Source organism: Agelaius phoeniceus, chromosome 3 (genome assembly GCF_051311805.1).
Source record: "Agelaius phoeniceus isolate bAgePho1 chromosome 3, bAgePho1.hap1, whole genome shotgun sequence".
Taxonomy (NCBI): Eukaryota; Metazoa; Chordata; class Aves; order Passeriformes; family Icteridae; genus Agelaius; species Agelaius phoeniceus.
The window spans coordinates 81,419,738-81,447,429 of record NC_135267.1 but is presented as its reverse complement, the minus strand read 5'-3'; the positions used below and the strand labels follow the sequence as shown (position 1 = coordinate 81,447,429).

Sequence of the window (27,692 nt, the reverse complement as noted above, 5' to 3'; positions counted from 1 at the left end):
GGTTTTATCCTCATAAAATCTACTGCAAAGACTAGTATGTCAACAGGACTGGAACACCACTCTAGTCTCAGTCTGAGCACAAGATCCAGCTGAAGGCTGAGAAAACATTTTCAAAATGCACATCAGTACAGTGACAGTGCTACACTTCCCCAAGGTGGACTGTAGCTGAGACAGAGGGTGAAAAAGCTGTATACAGCCTGTACAATAGTCACAAGTGTGATCTGCTTGCTGCTTGCAAATCTAGTAATGAAAAACCACCCATAGAACCAAATCAACAGGGCAGTAAAGAATACCTTTTTACTCCTACTCTGCATGGCTGTTAAGAGTTAAGCAGACACAGCATTACAGCAAACCTTTCTCCTTACTACTAAGTATGAAAACTCGAACAGCTTCACTGCCATAAGGTAACAGGAGCCCTGTAGCAGTGTTTCTGGTAGAATTCAATGATGAGCTTGTGAGAGTTGATTACCTTTTTTTTCCAAACTTCTAACCTAAACTCTTTGTATCTTCCTTTCTGAAGGAAAAAAAATATTTTTTTAATAATAAAAAAGTGAAGAGAGAGAAAAAAAAACAGACAGGCACTCAAGAGAATATATTAATTATATTAAACCTTACAAAGTCTTCATAACTAAACTCACTATCATGAATTAATGCACGCTAAAATCTACCTACATGCTCTAGAACCTAGTTAATGTGAGGGCAGGTTATAAAAGGCTATAATCAGCTCTGGGGGCTAGACCAACTAACTAGGAAAGGAGGTGGGAATGGTTGGTTTAACATAATCCCAAAAATAAGGCATTTTTGGGATTATGTTAAATAATTGGGATTTAAGGCATTAGAAAGGGGGTCTGCTTCAGCTCAAAAGTAATGATGACCTGAACATTGAGAGAAGAACCTTTCTGATTTAAAAGGGATGGCATAATAGGCTGTTGACATTAATCCCATATATATTAAGAGGGAAGGACTGGGAGAATTATACTGATAATGTCTTCTGCTTTTATTTTTTTATGGTTAGAAGTGATAGAATTTGAAATATCTAGGAAACTGCTAATATATTGCAAATTCCTACCAATGACAGGATGCTATTCCCCATAACTACATCTAACCCATCTATCCCCCTATTCTGAGAAAACTTTTCTTGTCTGCTGTTCTCTATGGGTCTGAACTAATCAAATCATCCTCCTTCCCATCTTCCTTATTGCTGAGACTTCTCTTCTCCTCAGGGCTTGTTTCTTCTCACCATCATTTTTCATGTGAGATGGTAATTTGTGAGGCAGAAATGTTTTGAGAAGCAGGAGATGCTGTGTTCTCTTTCTGACTGCATTGCTGCCTCTGTTACCAGGAAGTCATCTTACCTTCCTGCTTGTTTCCTTAACTCCCATCCAAGTGTCTGAAGTTAAGACTCCAGGGTCACACTTGAACAGATACATGCTGTTCAAAGCACTGGGTATACAGCTACTTTCATTTGCTTCTTGCAGCCAAGCCTGACCAGGAAATCTACTAAACATGTCTTCCTGCAGACTGAAAGAAAAGGTGTATGAACTTGCATGATGTTGAGTATGTATCTCCTAATGTCAGATGGGTGTATTAACATTTGCTGAAGCCCACAACAAAATCCAGATTTGCAACATCTCTCAGGGTACTTAGCAGTTCACAATATGAATCACCATATTTCTAATTATGTATAGGAAAAAAACTCCAGGGATTAGCAAATAGATATTGCTAATATACTGAAATCAGCCATGGAAGGCCAATTCCTATCATGACATGAATAAGAAAATATTAACAGAAAAAATCCCAGTTATGAATAAGTAAGGCCTAAATATCCTTGGAAAAAGACACTTATCTGTGGGGGTTTGCCCTAAGATGTTACAAAAACTAACACAGACTAAACAATTGTTATGAATGCTGACCTATACTACCTTGTTCTCTCACTGTAAGTATACCCCAGTAACTTTAGACATATGGACTTTGCAAATGGTATCTAAGCTGTACGTGATTCCATCCAAGATATTAAAAAGCTTGGAGAAGATAGACCGTCTGCTAACTATCCATCAAGAGAAATAAAGACGCTCAAACAATTTATAGAAATATACATTTACTCAGGGAAAATATCTCTGTTTTACTATCATAAGCAACATTATCTTCCTAGGATTAATGGATGAACTAGCAAAATCTGATTCCCTCAACATGCTTTGTAGATACCAGAAGACAAACTTCTTAATTTGGCATACATGAAGTTGCTATAATCAGAAGAGCTTTTCACGTTGTCCTAAACATTTTTGCTAACCCAAATCCACGTCAACATCCACAGAAACTGAGAAGGTGATTATAAACATGAAGGGAATCGAGCCAGTAGGGATAGGTGGCTTTTATGGCCAGTCATATTTATCAGAATTAAAGTCTAGAAAGAGCTAGGAAAAATACTGGAAATTTGGTGTGATTTCTTGGAATAAAAGTTTCTATGCAGCATGAAAAATAGGTTAATTTGATAAGTAGGTAATAGGGCACGTTGAGATTGTTGTAACAACCTCTGGCATTTGTGAGTTCCAGCCAGAATACACAATGGTGCAAAAGTTATAGAAACATTGTCAGGAAACTCACAGGAGTTATACAGCCCTCTTGCCATAAAGCAGGATCAGCTATAATTGCCTCTCAACCAGCTGCTGATGGCTTGTCTGGGTTATGGACTGCTCGCATTGTAAGTCCAGAGACCCCTGAAAGGCTCCACATGAGCCGGCTCATATCCATGAGAAGGAGAGTTGTGTTGGCAGGACACCAACACACTGGTGTGCTCCACACCCACCAGGTCCTCCCCCCTGCAGTCACCACTGTCACCAGATCTCTCTTTTCCCCATTTCATTCTTATGGGGTGATCCCATAGACCTTCTTGCATTCATCCTATATTTCCTGGAGTTTGAGGTAGCGCTGGGTTTCAGGTGTTCTGTTTCTTTCCCTTTTCAGCATTTGATTGAGCTGAAAACCAGAGGACAAGCCATTTTGCCCCTATTTCAATCAGCCATTTGAAGAGTTTCAAGCTCAGACAAGTTTTGATGAGTTTGAACTGAAGTAGAAAGTATTACAGCTGGGCCCTCACTTACCAAGGCAACAGCTACCCATCAGCTTTGTCTGTACCCACCAGCTTCAGCCCTCCTGCTTTTCCTTCAAGAGCTCAAAACTGTGTTCAGAATAGGAAGTACCTTGACTAGAATGCTGTGAACTTTTTATGGACCTACTAAGCTAGGGGATTAGCTATGACAAACCCTAGTTCATATCCAGTGTATCCCTGATCCTGTTTGATTTCCTCTATTTTATACTGCAGTTATTGAAACACGGCAGATTGCAGTGAAATAAACACAGTATTTTCAGATTTATATTCTAACATTTTAAATCTTATCAGTATGCAGCACTATGAAGAGGATTGTGGATGCTGATCTAATCCACCTACTTTTCTGGTGGCCAGATTTTCTGTAATAAAAATGCAAATAATCCCTAGAACGACATACCAGTTTAAAATACTTCTACTTTTCTTCTGTAAACTGACAGCAAATTGTCTTTCCTTGCTAAGTATGCTTATTTGTTAAGAATATTTTCTTCATGCTAAAGAAGCTAAATCTAACGTGACCTTGAGTGTGATCAATTTAAATACAACACTGCATTTCTAGATATAGTAGTTATTTCTTCCAATATGCTTCTGGTACATATCCTTAAATAGATATTGACTCCCTACTTCCTTAACTTTGCAATTTTAAAGTTATATATTCTAGTTTGTTAAGGTCTGAAAAAATCCTTGGGTTGAATTCACAGTTTCAGTGACTTAAGTGCAATGTGAAGAACTACACATGTAAATGGCCAATCCCATTCATTTATAGCTTATTTATTTACAATTTGTATTAATTTATAGCTTCTAAATTTGAGAAAAATTTTCACAAGTAAATTAGTCATGCAATTGTATTTTAAAATTGCTTATGCAGTTGCTCTGAGGCCATTAAAAAAAAACAGATACTTTTACTTCTCTGTTCCACATGAGGAATCAAAGATGTATTAAGAAAAAGCTGCATACCGGCTTGTTAGGTATTCCAGACTTAAATTTTGAACTACTGAGCTGTCCCAAGCTAAGGATTCAACTGAGAGGAAAAACTTGCAGGGCTAAAAAACATCCCAGAGACTTCCTGATGGGATATGAAATGGTTCAAAACAATTCATACACATATTGTTTGTATTAAAATGAACTCTTCTATTCACTTTCTCAATTTCCCACCATTTTCCATTTAGAGCTTTTGAAACACCTTGCAGCTACTAATGTAATAAGCCCATGATATTTCTGTGAAGATAAGAGAAATTATTCTCATGAGGTTTAGACTGATTCAGCACTGCTTGTATTAGTGGCAGGTTTCATCTTGATCTTTTTCTTTTCTGGTAGTAGAGATTGCTCATGTGAATAACCTGTTTACGAAAGAGTTTATGTCAAGAGACTGCTACAAAGGAGACATAAATGATCTTAACGAACTAAAGAATGAAAAGAGAAAGAAATTTAATGTGTAACAAAGACACAATGAGGTACAGAACAGAAATAAAACATTTGTGTAGGAAAGAAATACAACTTTGGTATTAAAAACACTGATGTTCCCAAATTCAGAAATATATAGGGAGTTACCAGCATGTATCAGCACAGTGGAAACAGCCTTTTGAACTGAAATGAGGACATTTTGATATTTTATTTACTGTTGTGGGGGCAAGGGAGGGAGATGTTTTTATTTTTGGTAGTATAAATGTCTTCAACCATGTAATAAAATGAAATAATTTCAGTTATCACTACTGTGAATTTCAGACTCACAGGAAATTTACACTGAACGTGTATTTTTCACGTGGGGAGATTTACCAGAAGGAAGAGCAGTGAGTACAGAACTGAGGAATCTATGAAGGGGATGGTAGTTTTCTCATATCACTATGTGCATTCACAAAAGCCCTGCATTCCATGATGACTAAGAAAGCTGTACAGCTCCACTCAATTACTGCTGCAACTTCATCCATGTGGCTTCAATACAACACTAACATTACAGGAGAACAAGCCCAGGAAATTTCAGCTGCTACAGCCTGTATATCAGAATGCTTTTCTTCCTCCCACAGTTGTATTCAGTGGTATTTACTAACCTGTTTCTAGGAGAAATAAGGAGCTGGGTTTCACTTCAGTAGCTGAATCCACTTACTCCTAAGCTATTTGGATCAGTAGAACCCTTAATAAATCAAGGAGCAGGTAGGAGCAGGGATAACTGAATTTCCCATCTTCCAGATGGATCCACTGCTTCTTGCTGGGGAAAGCAGGGATATTCACTTTCCCTGTAAAGCCATCAGGTATCAGATTTGCTGATTTCCAAGGAGTACCTTATTGTCCCTGTGGACTCTTCTCAGGTTTGGGGCAAGAGAATTCTCTACCTTTCCTGTTGAATCTGTGCCATTGTGCAATGAAGTATTTTGGTTCCTGGGGCCTGAAGAGGGAAACAAAAGCATAAGCATGAATAATTTGTGACTTGGATCTAAAGGGCAAGACCTAAGGAGACAAGAAGCCTGAATTTTTGTCCTTGTTCCATACATATCTCTGTATTTTCCTCTCTTACATGCAGCTATCACAGGATAAACAGCACATGAATCAGGGTATTAATCCTGTTCACAGCTGAAGCCTCTCTCACTTGGCAGTCAGCTCAAAAGTTTGCTCTCTTTTTCTCAGGGCCCTACAACATTCTTATCTAAGCTGTCCATAGCTTTCCTCTTCATCTGTTTTTGTACTGCTTCTAGAGCTTCTTTGTTCATTCCCACACAAGCAAACAGGCACAGTAGGTCCAGTGAATTCTTTGTGTGTTGAATATACTGTACATCAGTACAGCACATGACGGGTAGGTCTGGCATGTCTGGGAAATATTGAACTGCCTGAGCATGCAATCCAACATGTCTGGGATTTCCATGCTGGCTATGAACATAAGTCCTGGAAAAATACCTACGTATTTTTCATAGACCAGTTCATTTTTTCACATGAGGGGATTAATACATTGTAATCAGTTCACTTTTCATCTTTTGATAAACTAAGCCCATTAAATTCAAGCCTCTGACCACGTATTGTATGGTGCAGCATCCTCCCTAGCACTAAAATCACTGTTGTGATTCCTTTCTGCACAATCTCAGGTTTGTGAACAGTGTTTTAAAAATACAGTCGCAGGAACTGTACGCCTCATTCAAAAAGCAATCTCAGCAATGCTATATATGGAAGGCAAAACCCCTTCATGCACCTCGTCAGTAAATACATGACCAAAAGGCACCGTTTCCAGGCTGTAGGAAACAGTAGGTTTTTACAAACTACTCTCATCCAAATCACAGCAGCTTTTTGGTGGAATTTTCTGGTGAATCAAAAGCACTCTGACCCCTGCAGGTGCTTTGGCAAACTGACACGAGAGGGCTGAGGACGAGGGGAGGAAGAATTTGCAATTTTGAGGAAACGGCACAAAATTTCTTACTTGGTTTGTCGCTTCATCAGGGAGTATCATTCATTGTCCTAACATTCAGAGTTTGAGGCCTTGTTTAATATGACCTTCAGGGTGCTTTCCTGACGTACTGCTTTCCAGAATGCAGAAACATACCATGTTTTTGGTTGGCCTCAAACGTACACACTGGCTTTGTTTATACCAAAACACACTGCATTTAGCAAGACCAGCTTGTAATTTGCTTTCTAAATCTCTTCAAAAATATATCACAGTATTTCTTCAGATACTCTTGCCCAGTAAATCGCTGTTTATCCATTCGTTGTTGAGATATGTCAGCTGAATGGCCCTAATCCTTTTAATGTATGCTGTATCAAGTGTTTTATTTGTTTGGGGTTTCACTACGAAATAGACCAATGTCTTGCAAACTATTGAGACTAATAAAAACATTGTAGCTCTTGAAAAATATCTCCTACAATTTAGTTTAAGTTCTGAATGGATCACAATACAACCTGATATTCTGTACAATAAAACCATTATTATTTTTTAAACTAGACAAATCTGGAAAACACTTTCTTTTAGACAAACATGGAAATGATTTATTATTCAACACCATGTTACATGGTTGCACTGATTCCATTACCGATGGGCCTGTTCTAGCAATAGGGAATCCTTGCTATAGTAGGTATTTAGGCTGGAGTCAACAACAGTGAATTACAGTGCTTTTAAAACTCACCTAAAAGGTGAGTGCTAACAAAGCTTTACACTATATTGTTGTCTGTTCCTGGTGGCAACTCTGCATTGCCAGTTGGAGCTTTGCTCTTCCATAGCAACTCCTCGGCTGACATGAGAACTGGTTGTGCCAAAGTGAACGTGTGTGAGACTAGAGAAACTGTAGGAACCGTGTCTTTGGCCTTTCTGTAATAATCTCTATTAAGGTTCCAGACCCTCCTTCCCAAACTGCTGGCACCGTTACACGCAGTCCAAGCCTTCCCAGGCTCGGCACCCTGCAACTGACAAAATCCACTTGCGGAGCCAACGGTTTCATACACTAAATGATCCCAGTCCCGAGCATTCCTGACCGCGGGATCCATCGCTCCCAAAGCTGCCATCGCACCTTGGGCTGGGCAGGACACGGTAGCGGCAGGTCCCTCTCTGAAACTGTACCGAGGAGCTGCCCCGGGCGGCCAACTGCCTCCTATTTCCTGCTGTCGCTGCCACCCGCAGGCAAGGCAGCATTTTGACCTCCGGTAAACACCGTTCCTCCTGGTTTCCCTCCCGCCGCCCCCTCGCTCCGGTTCGGGGCAGGCACCCTCCGCCGGAGCGAGAGCCGCGCCGAGCGCTGCCGCCTGCCGGCCTCACAGGGCCAGCGCCTCCGCCACAGCGCCGCCGCACCTCCCGCCGCCGCTCCGGGCCGTCCTTGGCCCGCGCAGCCCCAGCGGACCGGGCGGCGGCAGGGCCGAGGCTGCCCGGCCGGCTCTGGGCGGTGACGGCAGCCGTTCGGTGGGGAAGAGCGGCCGGTAGCCGCGGGCGCCTTTGCCCGTGTGCCGGCGAAGAGCACCAGGCGGCCCGGGGTCGGCTTTCGGTGCCGAAGTCGGCGGGCGGGCGGCGGCACCGCCGCTTGTTTATGAGCGGGCAGAGGGGCGGCCCGGGATAGTGCTGCGCCGCCGCTGGAGCTGGGACAGCCCCTCCCGCCCCCGCGGAGCGGGTCCGCCACGGCTCCCCCGCACCCGCGGGGCACCTGGGCGCGCCCGGAGCCCGGCTGCGGGAACGGAACGGAACGGGGCGGGGCGGGGAGCGACCGGCTCTCCCCTCCCGTGGCGCTGGGGCTGAGAGAGCGCGGAGCCGCTCCCCGTCCCGGATCCCCGCGCCCCTCGAGGGAGCAGGCAGAGGAAGAGGAGGAGGCTCTCGCCGCCACGGCCGTGGACGGCGAGGCCCCATTTGCGGCTCCCCGCAGCATCGCCCTGCTGGGGCTGCGCCCTTTGCGGGGCCCTCTCCCTCCCCGCCCCCGGTGTCCCCCGGGCCGCCGCCAGCCCGTCCCCGCGGTCTGGCGCCGCCGCCCCGCTCCGCTCCGCGCCCAGAGCCCCGGGAGGGGGAGGGGAGGTGCAGGGGGAGGCGGAGGCGGCGGCCGCTGTGGGGCCCAGGCTGCTCCTCGCCTCCGCTGCGCCTCTTCCAGCCCCAGGATCTGGGGCTGGGGGGGGGCGGGAGGGAAGGGGGCGGGCCAGCCCCGGCGGTGCCCAATGAGAGAGGCGCGGACGGGCACTTGGGGCGGTGCGGCGGCGATGATCGCCCAATGGGGGCAGGGCAGAGGGCGCACTTGGAGCGGGGCGAGAGTGAGGCAGGAGGCGAGTCGGGGCTCGGGACGCGAGGGGGACACAGCCAGCCGCCGCCGCCGCGCGCTCAGCCGCTCGCACGCACGGCGCCGCGGAACCGGGAGCCGGCGGGCGAGGGACGACCGGGCTGAGGGACGCCGCTTCCCGGAGGGGGCAGCGGCGGGCGGAGCCGCCACCCGGAGGAGAAGTTTGGCTTGAGCCGCCGCCGCCGAGAGGAAACTTTCCTCGGGGGGCCGGAGGCGGGGGCGGCGGGAAGGAGCCGCGGCACGCTCGGGTCCGCCGCCCGGCGAGGGGGCTTCCGAGAGGCTCCCCCCGGCCCAGGCCGGGCTGCGGCGGCTGGGATGTACCTGGCAGCGGTCTCGGCGGGGAGGAGACGCCCGGGCGGAGACGGCGGCTGGCACCTGGCGGCCGCGGGGTGGCTGTTCCTGCTGGCCCTGCTGCTGGGCGAGTCGGGGACGCGTGCTCTCGTCTGCTTACCCTGCGACGAATCCAAATGCGAAGAACCGAAGAGCTGCCCCGGTAGCATCGTGCTGGGGATCTGCGGTTGCTGTTTCATGTGCGCTCGGCAGCGGAACGAGAGCTGCGGGGGTGTCTATGGGCTGCACGGAGCTTGCGACCGGGGCTTGCGCTGTGTCATCCGACCGCCGCTCAACGGAGACTCCATCACCGAGTACGAAGTGGGCGTCTGCGAAGGTGAGAGGCGGCGGGACACCCTCCATCCCTCCATCCGTCCCCCGGGGTGGGGGCACCCGATGGGCGGCGGGAAAGGAAGGAGGGCGCACCTAAGACGTCTTGGGCGCCGGTGCGCCTTCCTTCCCTTCCAGCCCGCCCGCCTGTCCCATCTGCGAGCGTGTATTCTAGCCTTCTCTGCTTAAAAAAAACCCCAGAGACTCCTACTTCGAAGTTTTGCCCTTAATTTTCTTACCCTAAACTTTAGGGTTCTACTGATTCTCCATAGCATAGTGTCACTGGGTTGCTGATAGCTTGTATCAGCTGCTGATGCCCAGCTAAAATTCCATGATAAAGGACTCGGGAAGAGTTTGGCACATTAAGATCGGCGGAGGTCAGTCGTGCACACATGATGCCTATTCCGGATTCCCTCCTGTATAAAGAAACAAGGAAGACTGATCATCTGTTATAAAGTTTTGTTTCCTGTTCCTGTCACTTAATATCTCTCTGCCTGTCCTGCTCGGCATATAATGATAAGGGGTGTCTTTTTTCCTGCTGGAGCATCAGGGGAGGGGTAAATACTCACGGTAGAATTCCTCTCAAAGTCTTTTCAGCTTCCTACCGTCTTGTGAGGTGATGAATTGGTATGAAAAGCAAATGGAATTCACCCCCCTTCAGTTTTTTATCTATCAGAATTCCTAAGATTTATTTTTTTATGTGTTATAAATTAATGAAAACCCAGAGACAAATTTTTAGTCTCGCTTTCTCTTGTGCCTCCAATTCCCTTTTTCCCCAAGTTGAGGGAAAACATGGCGCTGTAAAGAGATTACAAATAAGCAGTAGTTTGGGATATGTATAAATGTATATGTGATTCGGAGCGGGAGCTTCGACAATTCTGGAAAAGGAGACGAGGCGGTCTCCTCTCGGCGGGTAGAGGGCAGTAGAAAGTCCAGAGAGCTGGTGAGGCAGCATCTGTCCAAAAAACTTGCATTTAAAATGATGCACTGTTTTAAGAAGGCTAAACCCGGTCATTTTTAGTGGGCAGCTGACCTTTGTGCTGGCGTTCATTATTAGTTTAAAACTCCATTTGCCTCCATAACAAATTGCAAACCACAGCACAGCAAAGCAGTGCGTCCCGCCTGCGCTACAACCAATGCTGTCAGCCGCAGGAGCTGATGCTTGAGTAGGATGAGCTCTAGATTAAAAGCTCGATTGTTAAAACATTTTTAAATGGCCCTGAACTATTTTGAAGACCTTGGTTGAGACTATGTTGCTGAATATGTACATTGCTGTAGTGTCTTATTTTTAATATGTATTGGAAAAGTTTTTGTAAATAGAAAAGTACAAGCAAAGGTACTTGGGAAACTTACCTGGTTTTGCAGGAGTTTCTCTTGTCGTGTGTTTTTGAGTAAAAGCTGGGCTAAAATAGCTTCCCCCCCTTCTCAATGGTTAAAGGAACTGAGAGCCTACAGTCATTATAAGCCTTAATGCTCCAATTTCCTTACTGTATCACAGTATGCACATCTCTGGCAGTTTAGGAGTATTTCATTCCTTTGAAGTGATGCAATCTGTACGTTGCTGTAGTTCAGCTCCTAACACGTCCCATCTACTGTTGAAAATAGTATGAAGCATTTGTTGGCAAGATTGTGTTTCAATTAGTGTTGTGGTTAGAAACTACTTCCAGCTGTCCCTATAGGAATAGTCCTAGGGGAGGGAGATAACAATCTATTAACTATAACTAAGGGAGATAACTTTTCTATTTAATTTTCTTACTCTTACTTATCTATTTAATTTTCATTCTCATAAATGAAAAGGAACCAAGCTGAACTGTCAGCCTAATAAATAATCCTGGAATGCCTGTTAGTGAATTGTCAGGAAACTACCTCATTCTGAGGAACAGAGGTAGTATGTTGTTCTTCATGTTGCATGTTTTGCACATGAGGTGGCAGCAAGGATGAAAGGGTACTGATTGTATTGCCTCTGATTGCTAATATGAGATTGAATAGCTCTGTTTTTTTGATTGTGATGACCTAAACAGTTGTTGAGTTTATAGGCACACATGCAACAGGCTAGGCTGGTGATGCCTGATGTGAGTAGTATTAAACCATGCCTTTATCTGTTAACAGAATAAAGGATGCACTTTTTTTGTTGTCGTGCACATTGGGAGTGGAAACCCTTTCCTTCCCCAGTCCAGGGAGGAGGAAATGGAAGTGTTTTACAGAACTGTGTGAATAGAAATTCATGTTTTTACTCTCCTTCCTGTCCCTAGTCTTTTCTTTCATTGCAATTTTTTACACTGAAATGACCCCTACTGGCTACAGTTATAAGCATGTTTTTTTGTATCATTTTTGAAGCTTCAGCCCTGTCTTGTTTCAGACTATCAGCATATGCTAGGCTGCAGAATACTGAGAGCTGGAATAGCAACAGGTAGAAATACTTGTCTGCTAACTTGTTTCTAGCATTTAAGACACTTGACATAAATGAGTTCTGTAACACCTGACAGAGAAGTCTCTGTGGCATCTGTTGCTGGTAGCTTCTCTTTCTGAAATTACAAACAGACTATTCTTTGTTAAAGCACTGTTTATAAATGAAATCTGTTGCTGATCCTGACGACTTTTTCCCTTTATCATTCCAAAAGCTGAAGGAAGTTCTTGTTCATCTCACCCCCTTAACAATTCACATCTCTAAGCAGTTCTAACACTCCATTTGTGTTGTTATCCTGAAGTGGGTAAATGCCTTTCATGAATGCAGTTGTATTCTTAGTAAGTAATAATTCTGAGGTCCTAGTGCTGGTAGCTGCACCTCCTATATGGCATTCTTGAGAGACTTTGCACACATCCAGCCTCTGTTGACTTTACAGCATCCTTTACAGGGATTTTCTGGACTGGTTCTATGAGGTTTTGAGAGCCTACACCGCCTTCCAAAGACTCTTAAGCTTGAGAAATTTTAAATGTAAAGCAGGAACTGTCCTTACTCTCTGCCTTTAAAGGTAGTCATGGGCCTGAAACTGAATTAGACTGAAGTTCTCCCAAAGAGAGACTTTGGGCGAGACTAAAATTTTGTCTCTCCCAAAACACCTTAGCTTTGGCTTCTGCAGCTGGGTGGGCTCTGGCTTTCCAGGGGATCAGAAAAAGCCTGAAAAAGCTCTGCCAAAGAAGTTAGGTTACTGTGTGAAGGCATTTCTTGAGATTACTCTCTTTTGTCTGTTTCCCTGCTTCTCCAGTTTCTGGTGCTGTTAGATGAAGAGGCCTAGATTGCTTTGCTGAACTCATCAAAGTCTTGACAGTAGCAAATAAGATAACCCTGAAAATGATTGGAAATTATTTTTGACTGTGTAACAGAAACATAAGGGTTTTTTTGATACATTTGAAATGCATACTTAACAAAACTGCTAGTCTGAAGATGTTCTTAGTTTCTCTTTAGATTATACTTCCTTATGAAATAGCCCCTAGGTAGACATTGAAAAAAGGTATCACTGTGCCACTAGCTTACCAATAATATCTGTTACATTGTTTGGTTTTGGCTTGTTGGTTTGGTTTTAATGGGGTTTGGGTGTGTTTTTTATTTCAGTTGTTAATTTGGTCTTTTTTTTTTTTTGGTGAGGGGTAGTACAGTTAATTGCTGTATTCTTTTTGCTTACTGCTTACTGCTTACTGCCTAGCATATAATTTCTGAGCTGAAGTTCCCTTGTTTGCTGTAGCAAATTTTAGGCAAGTATTGGGAAGTATGTGTGTTAATCTCCTAGGATGATGGCAGAAGCTTTCCTTACTGTGGCTAGTCCTAGTCTCATTTACTGAACTGCATATTTTGGGGAGTTTGGAGCATTACAGTCTGTCTGACTCCTTGCTGGGGCAAGTTGGGAGACCTTGGATGTGTCCATTGTCTTCTCCCCACCCATAAGTCTGCCTAGTTTTCATCCCTGAGAAATATATAAGGACACAGTGTATGGTAATCAAGTGAAGGTTAGTGAAACTGGAACTGATGAGAAGAGTTTAAACCTTGTAAACCTAGCTTTTTTATTTTCAAAATTTGGAAGAGGAAAGCTGAGCTTGGTTTTTTTTTTGTTTTGTTTGGGCATTGGTTTACACGTGTACTAATGCAGTTCTCCTTGCTTTACTGAAGTAAGAACTGCTTGCCTGCAGACTTGATAGTATTTGTTATCATTAGTAACTTTGGTAGCTAGTACCTTTGGAGAGCCTTGTTTTCAGTTGTTTTCAGTGCTGTACTCTATAATGGGTCAGTGGACACAAAGCCCTCCCCTTGGTGCTCTGTCCCCAGACAGACTGCTATACTACATGCTTGGCTTCTTGCTTGTGATGCAGCCCAGACCCCTAAAGATCAGGCAGTATTTTGCTTTCTGTACAAGTTACTGAACTTCAAGTAATCTGGAAGTTGCTTGTGTGTAACCCAGTTGTTTACATCTGCTTGCACTGGAACAGTGCTGCCCAAATATCTTAACTTTTTGTTTGGTTGGGTTTTTTCTTTGTTATGTAGTGAATGGCTGGGGAAATGTCCAAGTGGTTCTGAAGTCCATGTGTGTGCAGAGAAGTTCTTTCAGTAACATCAAGTGTTAGAACTGATGATCTAGTTGGGGACTTCATCAATGGCTGTTGTTGTGAAAACAGCCAAAGTACTTTGTTCAAAGGCTGTCAGCAATCCAGACTATCAGGGAGACAAACAGAAAAATATTCATGTTGTCAAAAAAGAAAATTATCAGAAAAATTATTTAAGTTGTGAAACTGGAATGAGAAGTAGTTCTTTAATGAATATTCAGGTTCTCATATGCTAGTCTTGATCGAATTTAACAATCCCTTTCCCCTACTCCTCCTCCTTGCCACCCCCAAAAACACTGACTAGGAGGATGCTGACTTCTTACACACAGACTGGATAATTTATAAGCTATTTCTGCTCTGTATTCCATCAATGCTGAAATCTCAACATCAGTAAGAATATGTAACTCTCAGTGTGGCATGGAATTTGAATTGGATCAGGTGCTTATTTGACTTGGAAATGGTTTCCTCTGTGTTTCTGGGCATCGTGTTTCAATTTTAGAAATGACTTGGTTCCAGTATTTCAGTAAAAATTAAATGCAAACATCTAACAGATATGATGCAGGAATTAGTAGGACTTTGCTGTTGTGGATCAGCACAGTAAGTTTAAAACTAGAAGTCTTGCTGTGGGTAGGCTGGATTACTAAGTTTTTTAACTTTAGTAAGAGGAATATTCTCTTTTTATTTATTTTTGGTTTTTAAAACTTCGTATAAGCATCCTTGGCTAATATGAATTTTTCTACACAGAAACTGATTATTTTACCAGGTTCCCTAAAACCATGTTGTTTATAAAGATATTTTTTCCTTTTTTTATTTTTTAAACTAAAACTACCTTTGAACTTGCCCCTAGGCATCTTTGCTGGTATAAGCACCCTCTAGCTAATTCAAAGATTCTTGCATAATTTAACTTCTTGCCTGGTACTTAGTCAACCAAAATGTCATTTCACTGACAGGCATATTATGCAATAATTAACCCATTAATATGGTTCAAAAATGCTGTCCTCTTCCCCTCCTTACTTTGTGCCCCCCTTAAGGATTCTTCATCTCAATAATTTTATAGGACCTTGCAGAGAAAACCAAATGTTTCTGTTTTAATGGATTAAATACTTTGTAGAGCTGACCTATTAAGTATCTCTTGTGACTTATAAACTGCTTTTCATTTGAGAATGCATTTAATCCACAGGAATGTAAACTTGGAAATCACAAACTCAGGGTTTTGCCTGAGACTTTGAGTGACATTGGTTGTGTCTGACTATACTGGAATTTGGAAAATGACTGATACAGAAAGCTTATGTGTGTGGAGAAACTTACCAACATAAACTAAGATGGGAAAATAACTTAGCATAGATTAAATTCCACATAAGTGTACAGAAAATAGTCTAATACTAAAAATAGTCCCTGGGGGAGCACTTGCCTAACCAAACTAGTTTGGCCTTGTTTTGGGGAAATAAGCCCTTCCTAATGTTTTGAGAAGAATGGAAGCAGTTCACACCTTTGCCAGAGGCAATATTCAGTCCCCAGCAGCTTTCACTGGGTATACTGGGTACTTAACTTGAGAATCTGCAAATCATGACCCTTGTGGGTCATGATCGTGCAAGTCCTTATTAAGACTGAATAAGAAAACAAACTCGGGATAGAAGGATTGTGGACAGGAGGAAAAACAGTGACTGGCTCATAGGCATGCACCAATTCCTATGTTCTTACTCATTTCCTAAACTTTAAGCCTTATATAGCCACTGTTAGGCTTCAGTTTTTGGTTGGTGTTTGTTTGTTTGAATGGGCTTGGGTTTGATTTTTTTTTTTGGTTTTTTTTTTTTTTTTAATTGGTGAAAAATCTAGCAAGTGTAATGTTTCTGAATCCAAGACAGCCCATTCTGTTGGGTCATTTATCCTTGAAATGAATTAAATTTCAAGGATATATATAAATGAAATAAATGTTATGCTACAGGCTGTGTTGAATTCTCCTCAAGTTTTTTTCAGAAAGGCTGGATGTGTGTGTGGAGGTATTTCTTCCCCTTACTGATAGGTGGTTGATAAAAAGCTGGAGTCATGCTGATAATGGTGTTACATGCACTGATGTAACCTGTGCTGCTTTCACAATAGAAATGCCAAACTTGATGTCTATCTCTAAGTTAGGTTTTAGGAAATGAAAAGAAGCCCTGAGCATAATTCTAAATCCAGGACTGAGTTTTCCCTGTAGTCTTCTGTGACTAAGAGATGGGGTGCAATTCCTCTGGAATATATTGTAATGATAGTGTTCAGTGGTGCTGCATTAATGACTGGGGGTGAAAGTGGCAAAATATTTAGGATATCAGATTTCTTACAATAGTGTGAACTGTTCTTGGTATAGGTTGCTTTACTCACAGCCCTGTTCCACAATTTGTCTTTGACAAAACTTTTCCTACTCCTGTCAGCTTTGCCTCTGCCTAGCAGCTTCAGCAAGCTGCCAGCCAGCTGTTTGTTTGCAGTCAAGCTGATGTGTGCTGCTGTACATGCAGGTCTCTGAAGCATGTGGGTGCAGAGTGCAGCTTGGGAAAAAAAAAAAAAAAGGAATTTTAGACTGCTTTGGAAATGGTTATGAAGCTTTGGCCCTTTTCTGAGGCTTTAGCAATTATTTTTGCAATAAGTTTTCTAGAGCTAGAGGAAAAATCTGCTATGACAGCTGAAACACCGCTGTCCATGCTTGTTCTAATCAGGGGAGTACTGGCAGAGGCTTTTTCTGACCAATTAAATCCTGGGACACAGTGCAGTATTTTCAGTTAGCTTTTTACGAACAAGACGTGTTTCTGGTCATCAGTTTAAGATGATTTGCTTGTAAGTCTTATTTTCAGGTGTGTAAATGTAAAACTCATTTATTATTTCAGACCATATTTAGGGAAGAAGTCTTTTCAAAGTATATTTTATTTTTGTTATGGGGAACTCTGAGTGAAAGTCATAAAAAAACAAAAGGCAAAACACATTCCTCCCCATTCCTCCTTCCTTCCATTCCCCCTTCCTCACCTTCCCCCCCTCCTCTCCCCCCAAAAAAAAAAGTGGAGGTGGGGTACCTGGAGAAGCAAAATATCCCAGACAGTGTAGGGAAAACTTCAAAACTTGCAGTAGTTGTCCATGTCACATGCTTCACTTAACATTTCCACTTATCTCCTTGCCTTCCTCAAGACTTCCGTAGAGTTTCTGATAATTCACTGGAAAGTGGGTCTGTTGAAATACTTTCTGCATTCCTTAGAATGAAATAACTGTCTTCAGACACAAGAAGAGCTGCTGCATGGAAATCTTTCTCACTACATTGGGGATTTGATCACCTGAGATACATGCTGAGGTAAAGCAGGGAGTCAGGTTGGAGACAAGCATTACATGCATGTGTTCCTGAGCTATCTAAATGTTATGGTACAGTTCTGCTTTCTAGCTTTGACTAGAAATTTTCTCAGGAAACTGCAAAACCCTTTTGTATTGCTGTACATTCCACATGAAGATTTGATCTTGGAAAATGAACTATTCCAAGATGTGTGAAAAAATGCTTTCTCACAAAACTCCCAGCTGTGTGTCTTGCCATAAAAGATTCTGCCGGCTCTAGTCCTTGATTCGTCACTTCAGTGGAGGAATAAGTTGCAAGAGGGGAAAGGATTGAAGCCAGTGTACGAGCTCAAACTCACTTCAAGGCTAGTCTTTCCTTCTGCTGCTTTTCAAGGTCTGGGGCTGGGTTTCAAGCATTCTTTAGTGGTAATTAGTCATTTCTATTGTTCAGCTCCTCCAAAACATGAATTTCCTTTCCATCATTCTTTTTTCCTGTTCAAAGAGAAGCGAGAGTCTACTGGCAAGAAGCATTTCCTTTTTTTATTTTAGCAAGTTAGAATCTTTTCAGAGTCTCATACCATCTTAATGAATACCACTGATTTGAAAATGCTGTTGTGTATACCAGTGTGCTGGAGTGGTGGTGCTCAGACCTTGGGTCTAGTTTCATGGAGGAGTTTCTGAAAGATTTGCCCCTCTGCCTCCCAGTTCCCAGAGGGCAGTACCAGTCTTAAGAAGGATTGCTTCTCTCTTGTCTTCAAATGCAGATTTAAAAGGATGCTAGAGTCTGTAAGATGTGACTTGGACAGTTTCACTTCAGGTCATCAATGTATTTTATGGTGTCTTTGCTGTTTTCAGTATCCTAAGAGCTACCTGGGATGCTTAAAAAAGGCAGAAGTAGCAGAGTACCATGCTGCAGTTAAATGTAAATTATGGGACTTGACTCAATCCACTCTAGTTAAATTACGGCTCAAAGGGTATGGTGGTAAACATATGATTATTATGGGCCAAATGCTTGTGCATTTGTTTTCAACAGTAGTACTTCAGTGGTCATTTCAGTGTGCTTTTTGCTGTTTCGAGATGATGCATTATCTAAACTGTGAAGGTGAACACTATAGCATTCTCCAAACAATAGCTGATATTCATTAAATGTCCAGAAAGAAAGAGAGGGGTTGAGGCACAAAAGAGAAGTTTCTGTGGCAGGCAGAAGGAATTGAGAATTTGAAGGAATGGAAAGCAAAACTTTGAGCAATGGAGAAGCAGGCTCTGAAAAGGTCTTTCCTTGTTCTTTTAGTTTGCACCTGTTTTGAGCTGATCCTTTGCCAATGGGTAGTTATAAATAACAAATGTAACCATAATGAGGTAGTGTGTGCCTTGAAAGTAAGGCTTAAAGTTAGTTTCTCAGCATCATGCTTTTCTAAAAACACAAGCAGCTCTTCAGGCAAACAAGATGATTGCTTCAGTTGTGACCTATGCCTTGCATGGTGCTGTGTTGTGAGTGCTGGTATGTAGGATATAGTATGGAAGAAGTGATGGAATGCTGCTTACCAGAGACATATTTCTCAGACTGTTTCCCAGACTAGACCTGTTTAAGGATCTCTTGTTCAATTTCTTAATGCCTTAATCCTCTTCCCTACTTTAGGTGCGTGCTATGACAGGACTTGGGAATTCAGCAACCCAGAGCAGTATGTGCATTTTTAGCAAGCTGAAACATTTGCTTTGCAGAAAGCAAGTGATTATATGAATGATAGAAGAGAAAAGGAAAAAAATTGGGATTAATGTGAAGTCTCCCTTCCTGTGGCTTCCTTTTGGTATGAAAGCACAGTTGGAAGAATTAAAAAGGTACTATGTCCAAGACTTAACTTTGATCTGAGTAAATGCAGAGCTACTTTATTATCTGAAACTTTATTATCTGGAACTTGCCTGAATGAGTTGGAAGGAGTGGGGAATTGCATGTAGATAGAAATTATTTGAAAGAGAAATGACTTTGAAGCTGTAGTTATGAGCCTGCTGGGAGCATTTGAACTCTTTGAGGCTTGTGTGCAAAATGTACTTGAGTGACTGTATAACAAGACTCCAGTGACAGCTCAGGATGGCTAAAAAGTGCAGCCCTTTGATTTTTTGCCCTTACCTGATCATGCCAGCACAATGAGGTGGTGAAAACCTCTGCTAAAGAAAGATCAGTTTGGATGAAAACTAGTAGTTTACTTGGGCTTTTTTTTTCAGCTGCATTGCTTCTGAAAACTCTGGAGTGTTAAATACACACTTGATTTTTGTGGTTTTAGGTGTCCTAGAAGTAGCTGGGGGTAGGATGTGTGTAGCAAGGTTTGAGGCATAGATTCTTATGTTTGGGGTTTTTGGCCCTGCTTGCAGAGAAATAATGCTTTCACAAATTAGTACATTTCAGTTTCTGTTCACATCATCCAGATTTGAGAGGTAGGCATTAAAAACCAGTCTTCTGGAAAGGAAGCCATAGAGGTCAAGCAGAGCATGCAGGAAAAGGTATACAGCCTGGAATAGTTTGTGAACTGTCCCAGGTCCCAAATCACTGGCAGGTACTAGTTGTATTTTTAGAGTAGTCCCCAGGACATGATGATCTTTTTGAATAATAGAGGCTAGGTTCTATGTTTTGCACAAGATATCATTCCCTTATCAGTTAAAATATTGCTGACCTCTAAAGGTGTGAGCATGCTGTACTGGACCACTGTTTATCTGCATCAAGGGGAGCCCTAGATGTCTTTGCATCAAGTATCCAAAGGCTGGAATTGAAGTGATAGGCTAGGTTCATCCCTTTAGCTCATGTGAATACTTTCATGTGGTTGTACCTTCCATTCCAAAGAATTTTGTTCTGCCTATATTTATGTGACTTCTAAGAGTTTATTCTAAGTGGTAAACAATTATTCATCTAACAGGACTTTGAAATTCTGTTCATAAAAGGACTAAATCAGCTAGGAAAAGGAGTCAGTCTTTAGTCTGCATGAAAAATTATGATAGACTTGGCGCTGATTTACTGAACTAAAATAAGCTCTTGCTACATGTTTGCTACTTCATTGATGGAAATCTTGTTTCTAAATAAAGTTGTGTGAAAAGCAGGCTGGTAGAAGATGTACAGGCTAAGACTGAATTTGCATTCTTCCTGTCTGAATGTTACTTTTTTCTATTATCACCCAGTAATGAAAAATAAATACCTTGTTTGAAGATTCAACATGTTAGAAGTATAGCCTGAACAAGTATTACTGAGGGATTTCTCTTCTCATTAAGACTTTAATATCTACAGAGCTAATTTTTGAGGTGTGTGGCAGTGAAGACTTCAGGTGCACCTACTACTGGGCCATGTGCATCCTGTGTACCTCCTTTTCTGAAAACTTGTGAGGGCTGGCAGATGTGGTACCAGCTACTGACCTGTGCTGGAAATCCATGTGAGTAGTACCACACTGTGCAGTGCACGTGCATTGAGGCGTTTTGCCACTGGCAGGGGACGAGTCTGCTCTCTGTGCCAGCTGGGTCCCACCTTACATGGGGTGGGCAGCTCTCATGTGACAGGATCCTGCTGATCTGTCTGCCTGGAGAAGATCTGTGCTGAAATACCACAAGGCAAAGCAGCAGAAATGCTCTAAAGTGGTTTTCTAGAAGAGCAGCAGAGCATTGCCACCTTTGTGTCCTTCCAGTCTGCAGTGCACTGGCCTGGGAGCGTGGGGCTGAGAGCCCACACGCTGCCTCTGGGCTCCTCTCCTGCACCCAGGAGTACAGAAGGAATGCTCTTGTCACAAACAGGGAGCAACACAAACCTTTAAGGCTGTTGGGCTGGTGTGGATGAAGCAGTGGTCCTTGCTGTTACAGAGTTTCAAACAGCAAGTCTTGGACCATAGGTGTAGCTTTTGTTCTTGTCCTTACATGGATTAATGCTGTGACTTCTAAAATACAAATTGTCCTGGCTGTATTCCGGCTTCTCAAAAACAGGATGTATTATTGTTCTCCAAATTCTCAGGGTTTTTTGTTGTTTGTTTTTTTTTTTTTTTTTTTGGCCTTCTGTATGCATGGCCTCATCACAATGAGAGTGTCCCAAGCATTACAGGAGAGGCATCTTCCTTTGAAAGAATTTTAATAGTTTCTCTTCAGGAACTTCTGTGCTTCCTTTGACTTTCATTGATACAGCTGCTGTATTGGATGATAGGTTAACCTAAGAAAAAAATTACTTCCTGGGGTTACTGACTACTCTTCCCTTGCTATTTTTATGGAGAAGAGCCATGAGGTTCCCATGGAAATTCCCATCTTCACATCTAAAATGGACTTTGTTGTTTATCAGTGTTTTTTGTCAGCAGGGTACTCTGCCAGCTCATAATAGAAGGCAAGGATTTTGTTGTACAGGGAGAAATATATCGGTGAGAACCTGCTGTGGCACTTCCTGTAGATCACGTACCGTACTGAACTAGTAAACAGCTCTTTCTAAATACTTTTTTTTTTTCCCCCAAAACAGGAAAAACTTCAGGTTAGCGGATATTCTGCATATTTCTGTGAGTGGAAAGAATTTACTTGGCAACCTCAGCATTTGTGTGCATATACTGTTATTTGCTGTTAGTTTTTAGGCTTCTGTTGAGCATCAGACTACTGAATGACGGTTTTGTATTGGCTGTGGCCTCATACTGGAGAACAGCCTCTGATAACCCCAACAACAAGAGGAAACCCACCATGCATAACTGGAAGATATTTCAACTTTTTTGAAGTGCTTTTTGGCAGGATCTATATTGGAAACTTGCATGTTGATAGTAAATAAAATTGGAGTAAACTATTTAGAATGCACAATGTGAGTGCTGCTGTTGAATGTAAGGATATAAAGATTAAAAATATCTATTTTTTCCTTTCGTCATTAGTAGAAATCAGTGGACTCTGTGCAACTATTTTGTAGCACTTAATTTTCCAGGCTTGTCTGTCTATAAAACATCTGGCATTCTGTAGCAAAGAATACCTAATGTCTAGTTTAGTTTCTTCAGTCTTGCTTAAACAAGTATGTGATAGGACAAGGGGGAATGGTTTAAAACTGAAAGAGAATAGGCTTAGATTTGATTTTAGGAAGAAATTCTGTACTGTGAGGGTGGTGAGGCACTGGAACAGGTTGCCCAGAGGCGTTGTGGATGTCCTGGAAGTGTTCAAGGCCAGACTGAATGGAGCTTTGAGCACTGAGGTCTAGTGGAAGGTGTTCCTATCCATGCAGGGTGGTTGGAACTGGATGGTTTTGAAGGTCTCTTCAAATCCAGGATGTCTATTTTTCTATCTTGATTAATCTTCTGACTTCTTGGGATGTTGCTGTATGTGTATTTGACCTAAGAAAACTGAGATATTGTAGGACTGGTAATCTTTTGGAATTCTGGATTGACTGGATTTGTATTTCTTTCTGGAGGAAAAAAAAAATCTTGTTGCATGTGGCCTCCTGAAAGGAAGATGGGCAGTTACAACTGGAACACCAGTTACACACATTTGACAGGACTGATTCAAAAGGAACAGAATTATTTAAGCAGAGAGACTCATCCTGGTCCCTCTATCCATAGACCCTTGACAGCAAAGAGTGCAATGTGCTTGATCAATTCTCCAGGAATATGTATGATAATTGAGGACTGCTGGAAAACTCATTTTTGGTCATATAATGGAATCCGAGGTCTGGCATCTTGCAGCTTTTCTGTAATAAAAAGTTATCTCCGTGGACTAAATTCTGTGTGATGCATTTTTTAATCATCTTTTAAAATGCTCGCTTTCTGACTCAATTTTGGCGTCTGTAACAGCTGCAGATTCTGTACAATGCTCTCACTTCCATTATAAATATAACTTTAGCTATCTGCAAAAGTTATTTCTGTTAGAATAGCACTCATTTGTACTACAGCTATGCGTTTTCCTGAGATGACAGTTTTTCATACAGATGGAAGTAAACAATGCCAGTTGCTTTAGCAACATGGGCAGTAGAACAGCTGTGAGATATGGTATTTGGGGTATTTGGCAAATCCCACTGTTTGGATTAGTCTGTTATTTTTTTAATCTGTTATCTTCTGTTTAGCACTGTGTTGAACTTGAAGTGAATCCCACCCAGCTCCAAAGCAGCTGAAAATTACCTACTGCAGTTGAAATCCAATAGTGAGTGAGTTTGTTTGTTTCTTTTAGATGAAAACTGGGATGATGATCAGCTTCTTGGATTTGAACCGTGCAACGAAAACCTTATAACAGGTTGTAACATTATCAATGGGAAGTGCGAATGTGACACCATTCGGACCTGTAATAATCCATTTGAGTTTCCAAGCCGGGATACTTGTCTGTCGGCCTTGAAAAGGATTGAAGGTAAGCCCCCCGTTTTCAGTATTTCAGAGGTAGTAATTTTTTCTGTGCAGTGGGTGAAAAACTAGAGTGTAATGTATGCTTAAGGATGACTTGTCTAGTTTCAGATCCCTCTGGTGTTCTACATGTCAAAAAACAGGTCTGTGTTTTAGAGGAAGATAGTACTTCATAAGCTTATTATTCTAAATGCTTAAGTTTAAGATGGGAAAAAACATGCTTTGTGTGCTATGATGTTTGCAGATTTTGAGGCTAAACAGTTCTGTTTGTAGTTTGTGGTAGCTACATTTGCTTATCTTCAGCTGCAAAGCCATGTGGAATATCCTTTAGATGTGTTGATGTGACTGAGTCATCAATAAATACATTAAACACAAACATGGATTGTAAGAGTAAAGGCATTGTAAAGGAGTAGTTACTGATTATACTTATATCTTTTATTATATGAATGTGTGAATTGCTATTTTCTTTAAGTTTACATAATGTTACATTACATTACCTTACTGGTCGTATTTTACAGTTCCTATGTTTCTCTGATTTGATTTGTATTAGGCCCCATATGTTTATGCTTATGCATACATCCATATTTGTTTTGCTTTTTTTTCTTTTTGTTGTTTATGGTCAAACTGGAAATGAGTTGGCTCAAATATATCCAGCTGGAATTAAATTTACATGGTGGATTTCTGGATTGTTCTGAACAGCAATTAGAGGAGTGATCTTGAACCACTTTTTATGTTGCTGTAATTACTGTTTATTCTCCAAAGTGTTCAAGAACATGCAGAATTTCATTAGTGGTGTGGACCTGCTTAATTAGACTACTTTGGAAAAAGTTAGTGTATTTATAAGGCTACTGACCATATTTTAAGTTAGGGGGCTCTTATACTTAAGGAAGTGTGATGTGATGTGATCTGTTGTACTTCTTTTGTGTTAAGAAAATTGGTTTTGTGATACAGACTTTAGATAAAGAGATGTTGTGAGAAACTGAAGAAATATACTCAGGGTTGTTGGTTGTGGTGTTGCTTACTAAAGGCATACAAGTGCTTAGTCTGGGATTTTTGTGGGGTTCTTTTCCTTATGTAACTCTAGGAAGAGCAGAGGCAGAACCTTTGGTCTGTTGGTGTGATAGTGGGCAATAGCATTTATGGATTCTTCAGTCTTACCCTTCTCTTTTCACTTATGAATGTGTAACTAAGTCTGTAGTATTTCAGCAGGACTCTACTGGCATGGCAGCTCATCATGTACTCGCTGTGAAAATCTGTTGTGGGTTGTCTTTTTGTTCTTTGCAGCCTTGGAAGAAATGGAGGAATTTTTCCAATTTTTTCCAATTTTTTTCCAATTCCTTGTGGAATGGCACAGCTGAAGCAGGTTGATTCTGAGTCACTTGCTTTCAGCAATCTTTTTTTCAGCTAAATTTTCATTTAAAAAAAAACAGCATTTCATAATTATACATGAGGTAACAATATTCTACATGTAAATTGACTGGCATAAGAGCTGTGGTGCAGCTATTTTTTTCAGAGGTGTAATTTTCTTCTTTTTCCCCTCTGTTTTATTTCTTTGTGGAGTGTGGAAGGTGTTCTTCCAAAGCCTCAGACTGTGGGGCACCAGTAGAAGTGTTTAGGGCCTGTTGACTTTTTAATTTTTCACAATTGGAAAGGATGGCTGATGCAAGTGTTGAAGCAACAGCGGTACCTTTAAATAACAGAAGTCTGGCAGTTACAGCTTGAGTGTTAAAACAGTCCAGCTTTTACTCCTAAGAATGTGAATTTGCATTTGCATCCTCAGACTATCAAACTGTACCACTGAGGGATGTTGGAAGGTAAATTCCTTTGTATTTCCTAATAGACAGGCAGAAGTCATGATGTAATTTTGATTTCTGCATTTTACAGATATTGTCTGTGAAATTTGCCTATTGGATTTTGCCCTGTAAATGTTTATTCCCTCTTTCTCTGAGTAGGATTGGTAATTGAATGCTAACTGCTAATGGAGGTTGTTTCTTTAAATGCATTAGTTCTTGTTTTGGTAATTAAAACCAAAGTAATGCTTCATCCTGTACCTAAGCTAACGGAAAAGAAGAATAACTTTTTTCCACTGGTGCTTGCCACGTCCCTGTTTGCTAAGCAAGCCAAGTCTCTTAGGTAAAATGGAATAGACACTTTGGTGTGTCTGAGCCAGTATTTGCTGCTTGACTATTTCAGGTTTTCAGATTTTAATAGTCTGAAAATAGAATTCAGCCACTTGGAAAGTCCACCTGAAACATGGCTTAGGTAGCACACAAACCAGAGAGGTCTATGACCATGTTAAAATAGAGAAATCTTTCAGTTTATATGAGGCATGCTAAATCTTAAAGTGTAGTGTCATGTAAAAAGGGATGATCCATAAGATCTGTTAAATATGTCAAATTAAGATTTTCCTGAAATCCAAAGTACTGATGTATACTTCACTCTTTTGGCTTGTCTGTTAAAGATAATAGCAGGAAGATTTGAAACTAGTAATTTAAACCTTTAAATACTCTAATAGAATCTGTTGCCATGGAAAGTGGGACCAAGGGAGGGTAGTCTAACTTCTATCTCCTCACCACACTTTACATGGATAATTAAATACACAGTGTGATTAAAAAGACAAGTTGAATACCTGAATGATGGATATACCATAATAAGAGTTTCTGAAGAAAACTGCCCAGCTTGCTGAAAGCCTGCAGATAAGGAATCTGTTGCATAGATACAACCTGACAAGTAACAAACAGTGAGCTTAAATCTGGAATCCCGTTTCCATATGGGAATGTGCTAAGGGATTGAGGCTTTCGCATGTACTTCATTTTCTTGTGCCTTTTTCTGCCCGTCCCTTCCCTTTCAAGAGCCTTTTCAGTCATCTTCCTTCTTTATCTAGTTTGTCTTATACTTAAGCTTTTCAGCTTGTGTGTGGTCTTCCCCTCCGGGCTTGATGTCAATTCTAGCTTTCTAACTCTGCTAACCCAAAGTTTTCTTATGTTAGCTTCATGTAGGATCTTTCTTTTCCTATTGGCTTGGGTTCTGGCTGCCTCCCTGAGCTCCTCATATTTCATTCCAGCTTTACCTCTCTCTATCCCTTTCTTTTTCTATTTAATTCTGTTTGTATCCCAGTTCACTTAAAACAACTTTTATTCCTCCTTCCCAAAATCAGGTCACCAGGGCTCTAATGTCACGTTGTTCAGATGTCATTGACAGGCCCTGAAGCCATGTTCTTTATTTTGTCTCCCTGAGAGTTGCTATACCCTGTACTGGGAAAGCCTCTAATGAAAAGAAATTAATCTCTACTCAATTGTTCTTCCCAATGTCTATTGGGAAGAAAGTATGGCAAGGCTAAAGTGCAATTGCAAGTAATGCAAGTACTCAAGGCAGTCGTCTCCATCTCTTACCCTTGTTTTCCTGGAAAACAGTAGGATTAGATATATTTGAAAGGATTGGTTTGGTCACAGAACTTGGTAGCCGAATTCTGTCTAATTTTCATGTAGAAATGCTAGAAATGTTTAAAGAGTTCTTACTTTCATAGATTATATAGCATAAAGCACATTTATGCTTAGAGGCCTCCCAACTCCATTACCAGGCTTGAAGTGCCTGTTTCTCCACATGGACCATCAGTGATTTTGCGTAGAGAAGGTTTGTATAGAGGTCATGAACCATCCTACTATGAGGAAATGCACACATTTGGGCCTAGAAAGAAACTGTCTGGAAAAGCTATTAGCTATTGCATACCTGGTAATAATAATAGATTCCTGTGTCGGGGTGTTTGGGTTTGGTTTCATTTTTGTTATTGTTTAAAATGCTTTTGGTTATTGTCCTGATGAGTGCCTGTTCTGATATGGTTCAGGAAATCCTGTGTTCTTGAGCTTGGAAAGCTTGTTTCTATTCAGGAGCCTGCTAATGATGACAGCTTGGTTGAACTTGGACTGCTGGAGTGGACTGTGAAAAATATGGCCAGGGTGGAAAGTAGCAAGATGCCTTCTGTCTGATGAGTCACAGTTAATGGACAGGAGACTTAACAAACTGCATCTATGCATTCTTGCAGTGACAATTTGCAAAGAA

The 27,692-nt window shown here is 41.7% G+C and overlaps 1 protein-coding gene across 1 annotated transcript in view; it reads left to right on the top strand.

The window, feature by feature from the left end:
* Positions 1–8,781: 8,781 nt before the first annotated feature.
* Positions 8,782–27,692, top strand: part of CRIM1 (cysteine rich transmembrane BMP regulator 1) — a 175,778-nt gene continuing 156,867 nt past the window's right edge. The window contains exons 1-2 of the mRNA XM_054629706.2: positions 8,782–9,499; positions 23,467–23,640. Coding sequence (XP_054485681.2) covers positions 9,148–9,499; positions 23,467–23,640 — 526 coding nt within the window. The 5' untranslated portion in view covers positions 8,782–9,147. The remainder of the gene's footprint in view (positions 9,500–23,466; positions 23,641–27,692) is intronic.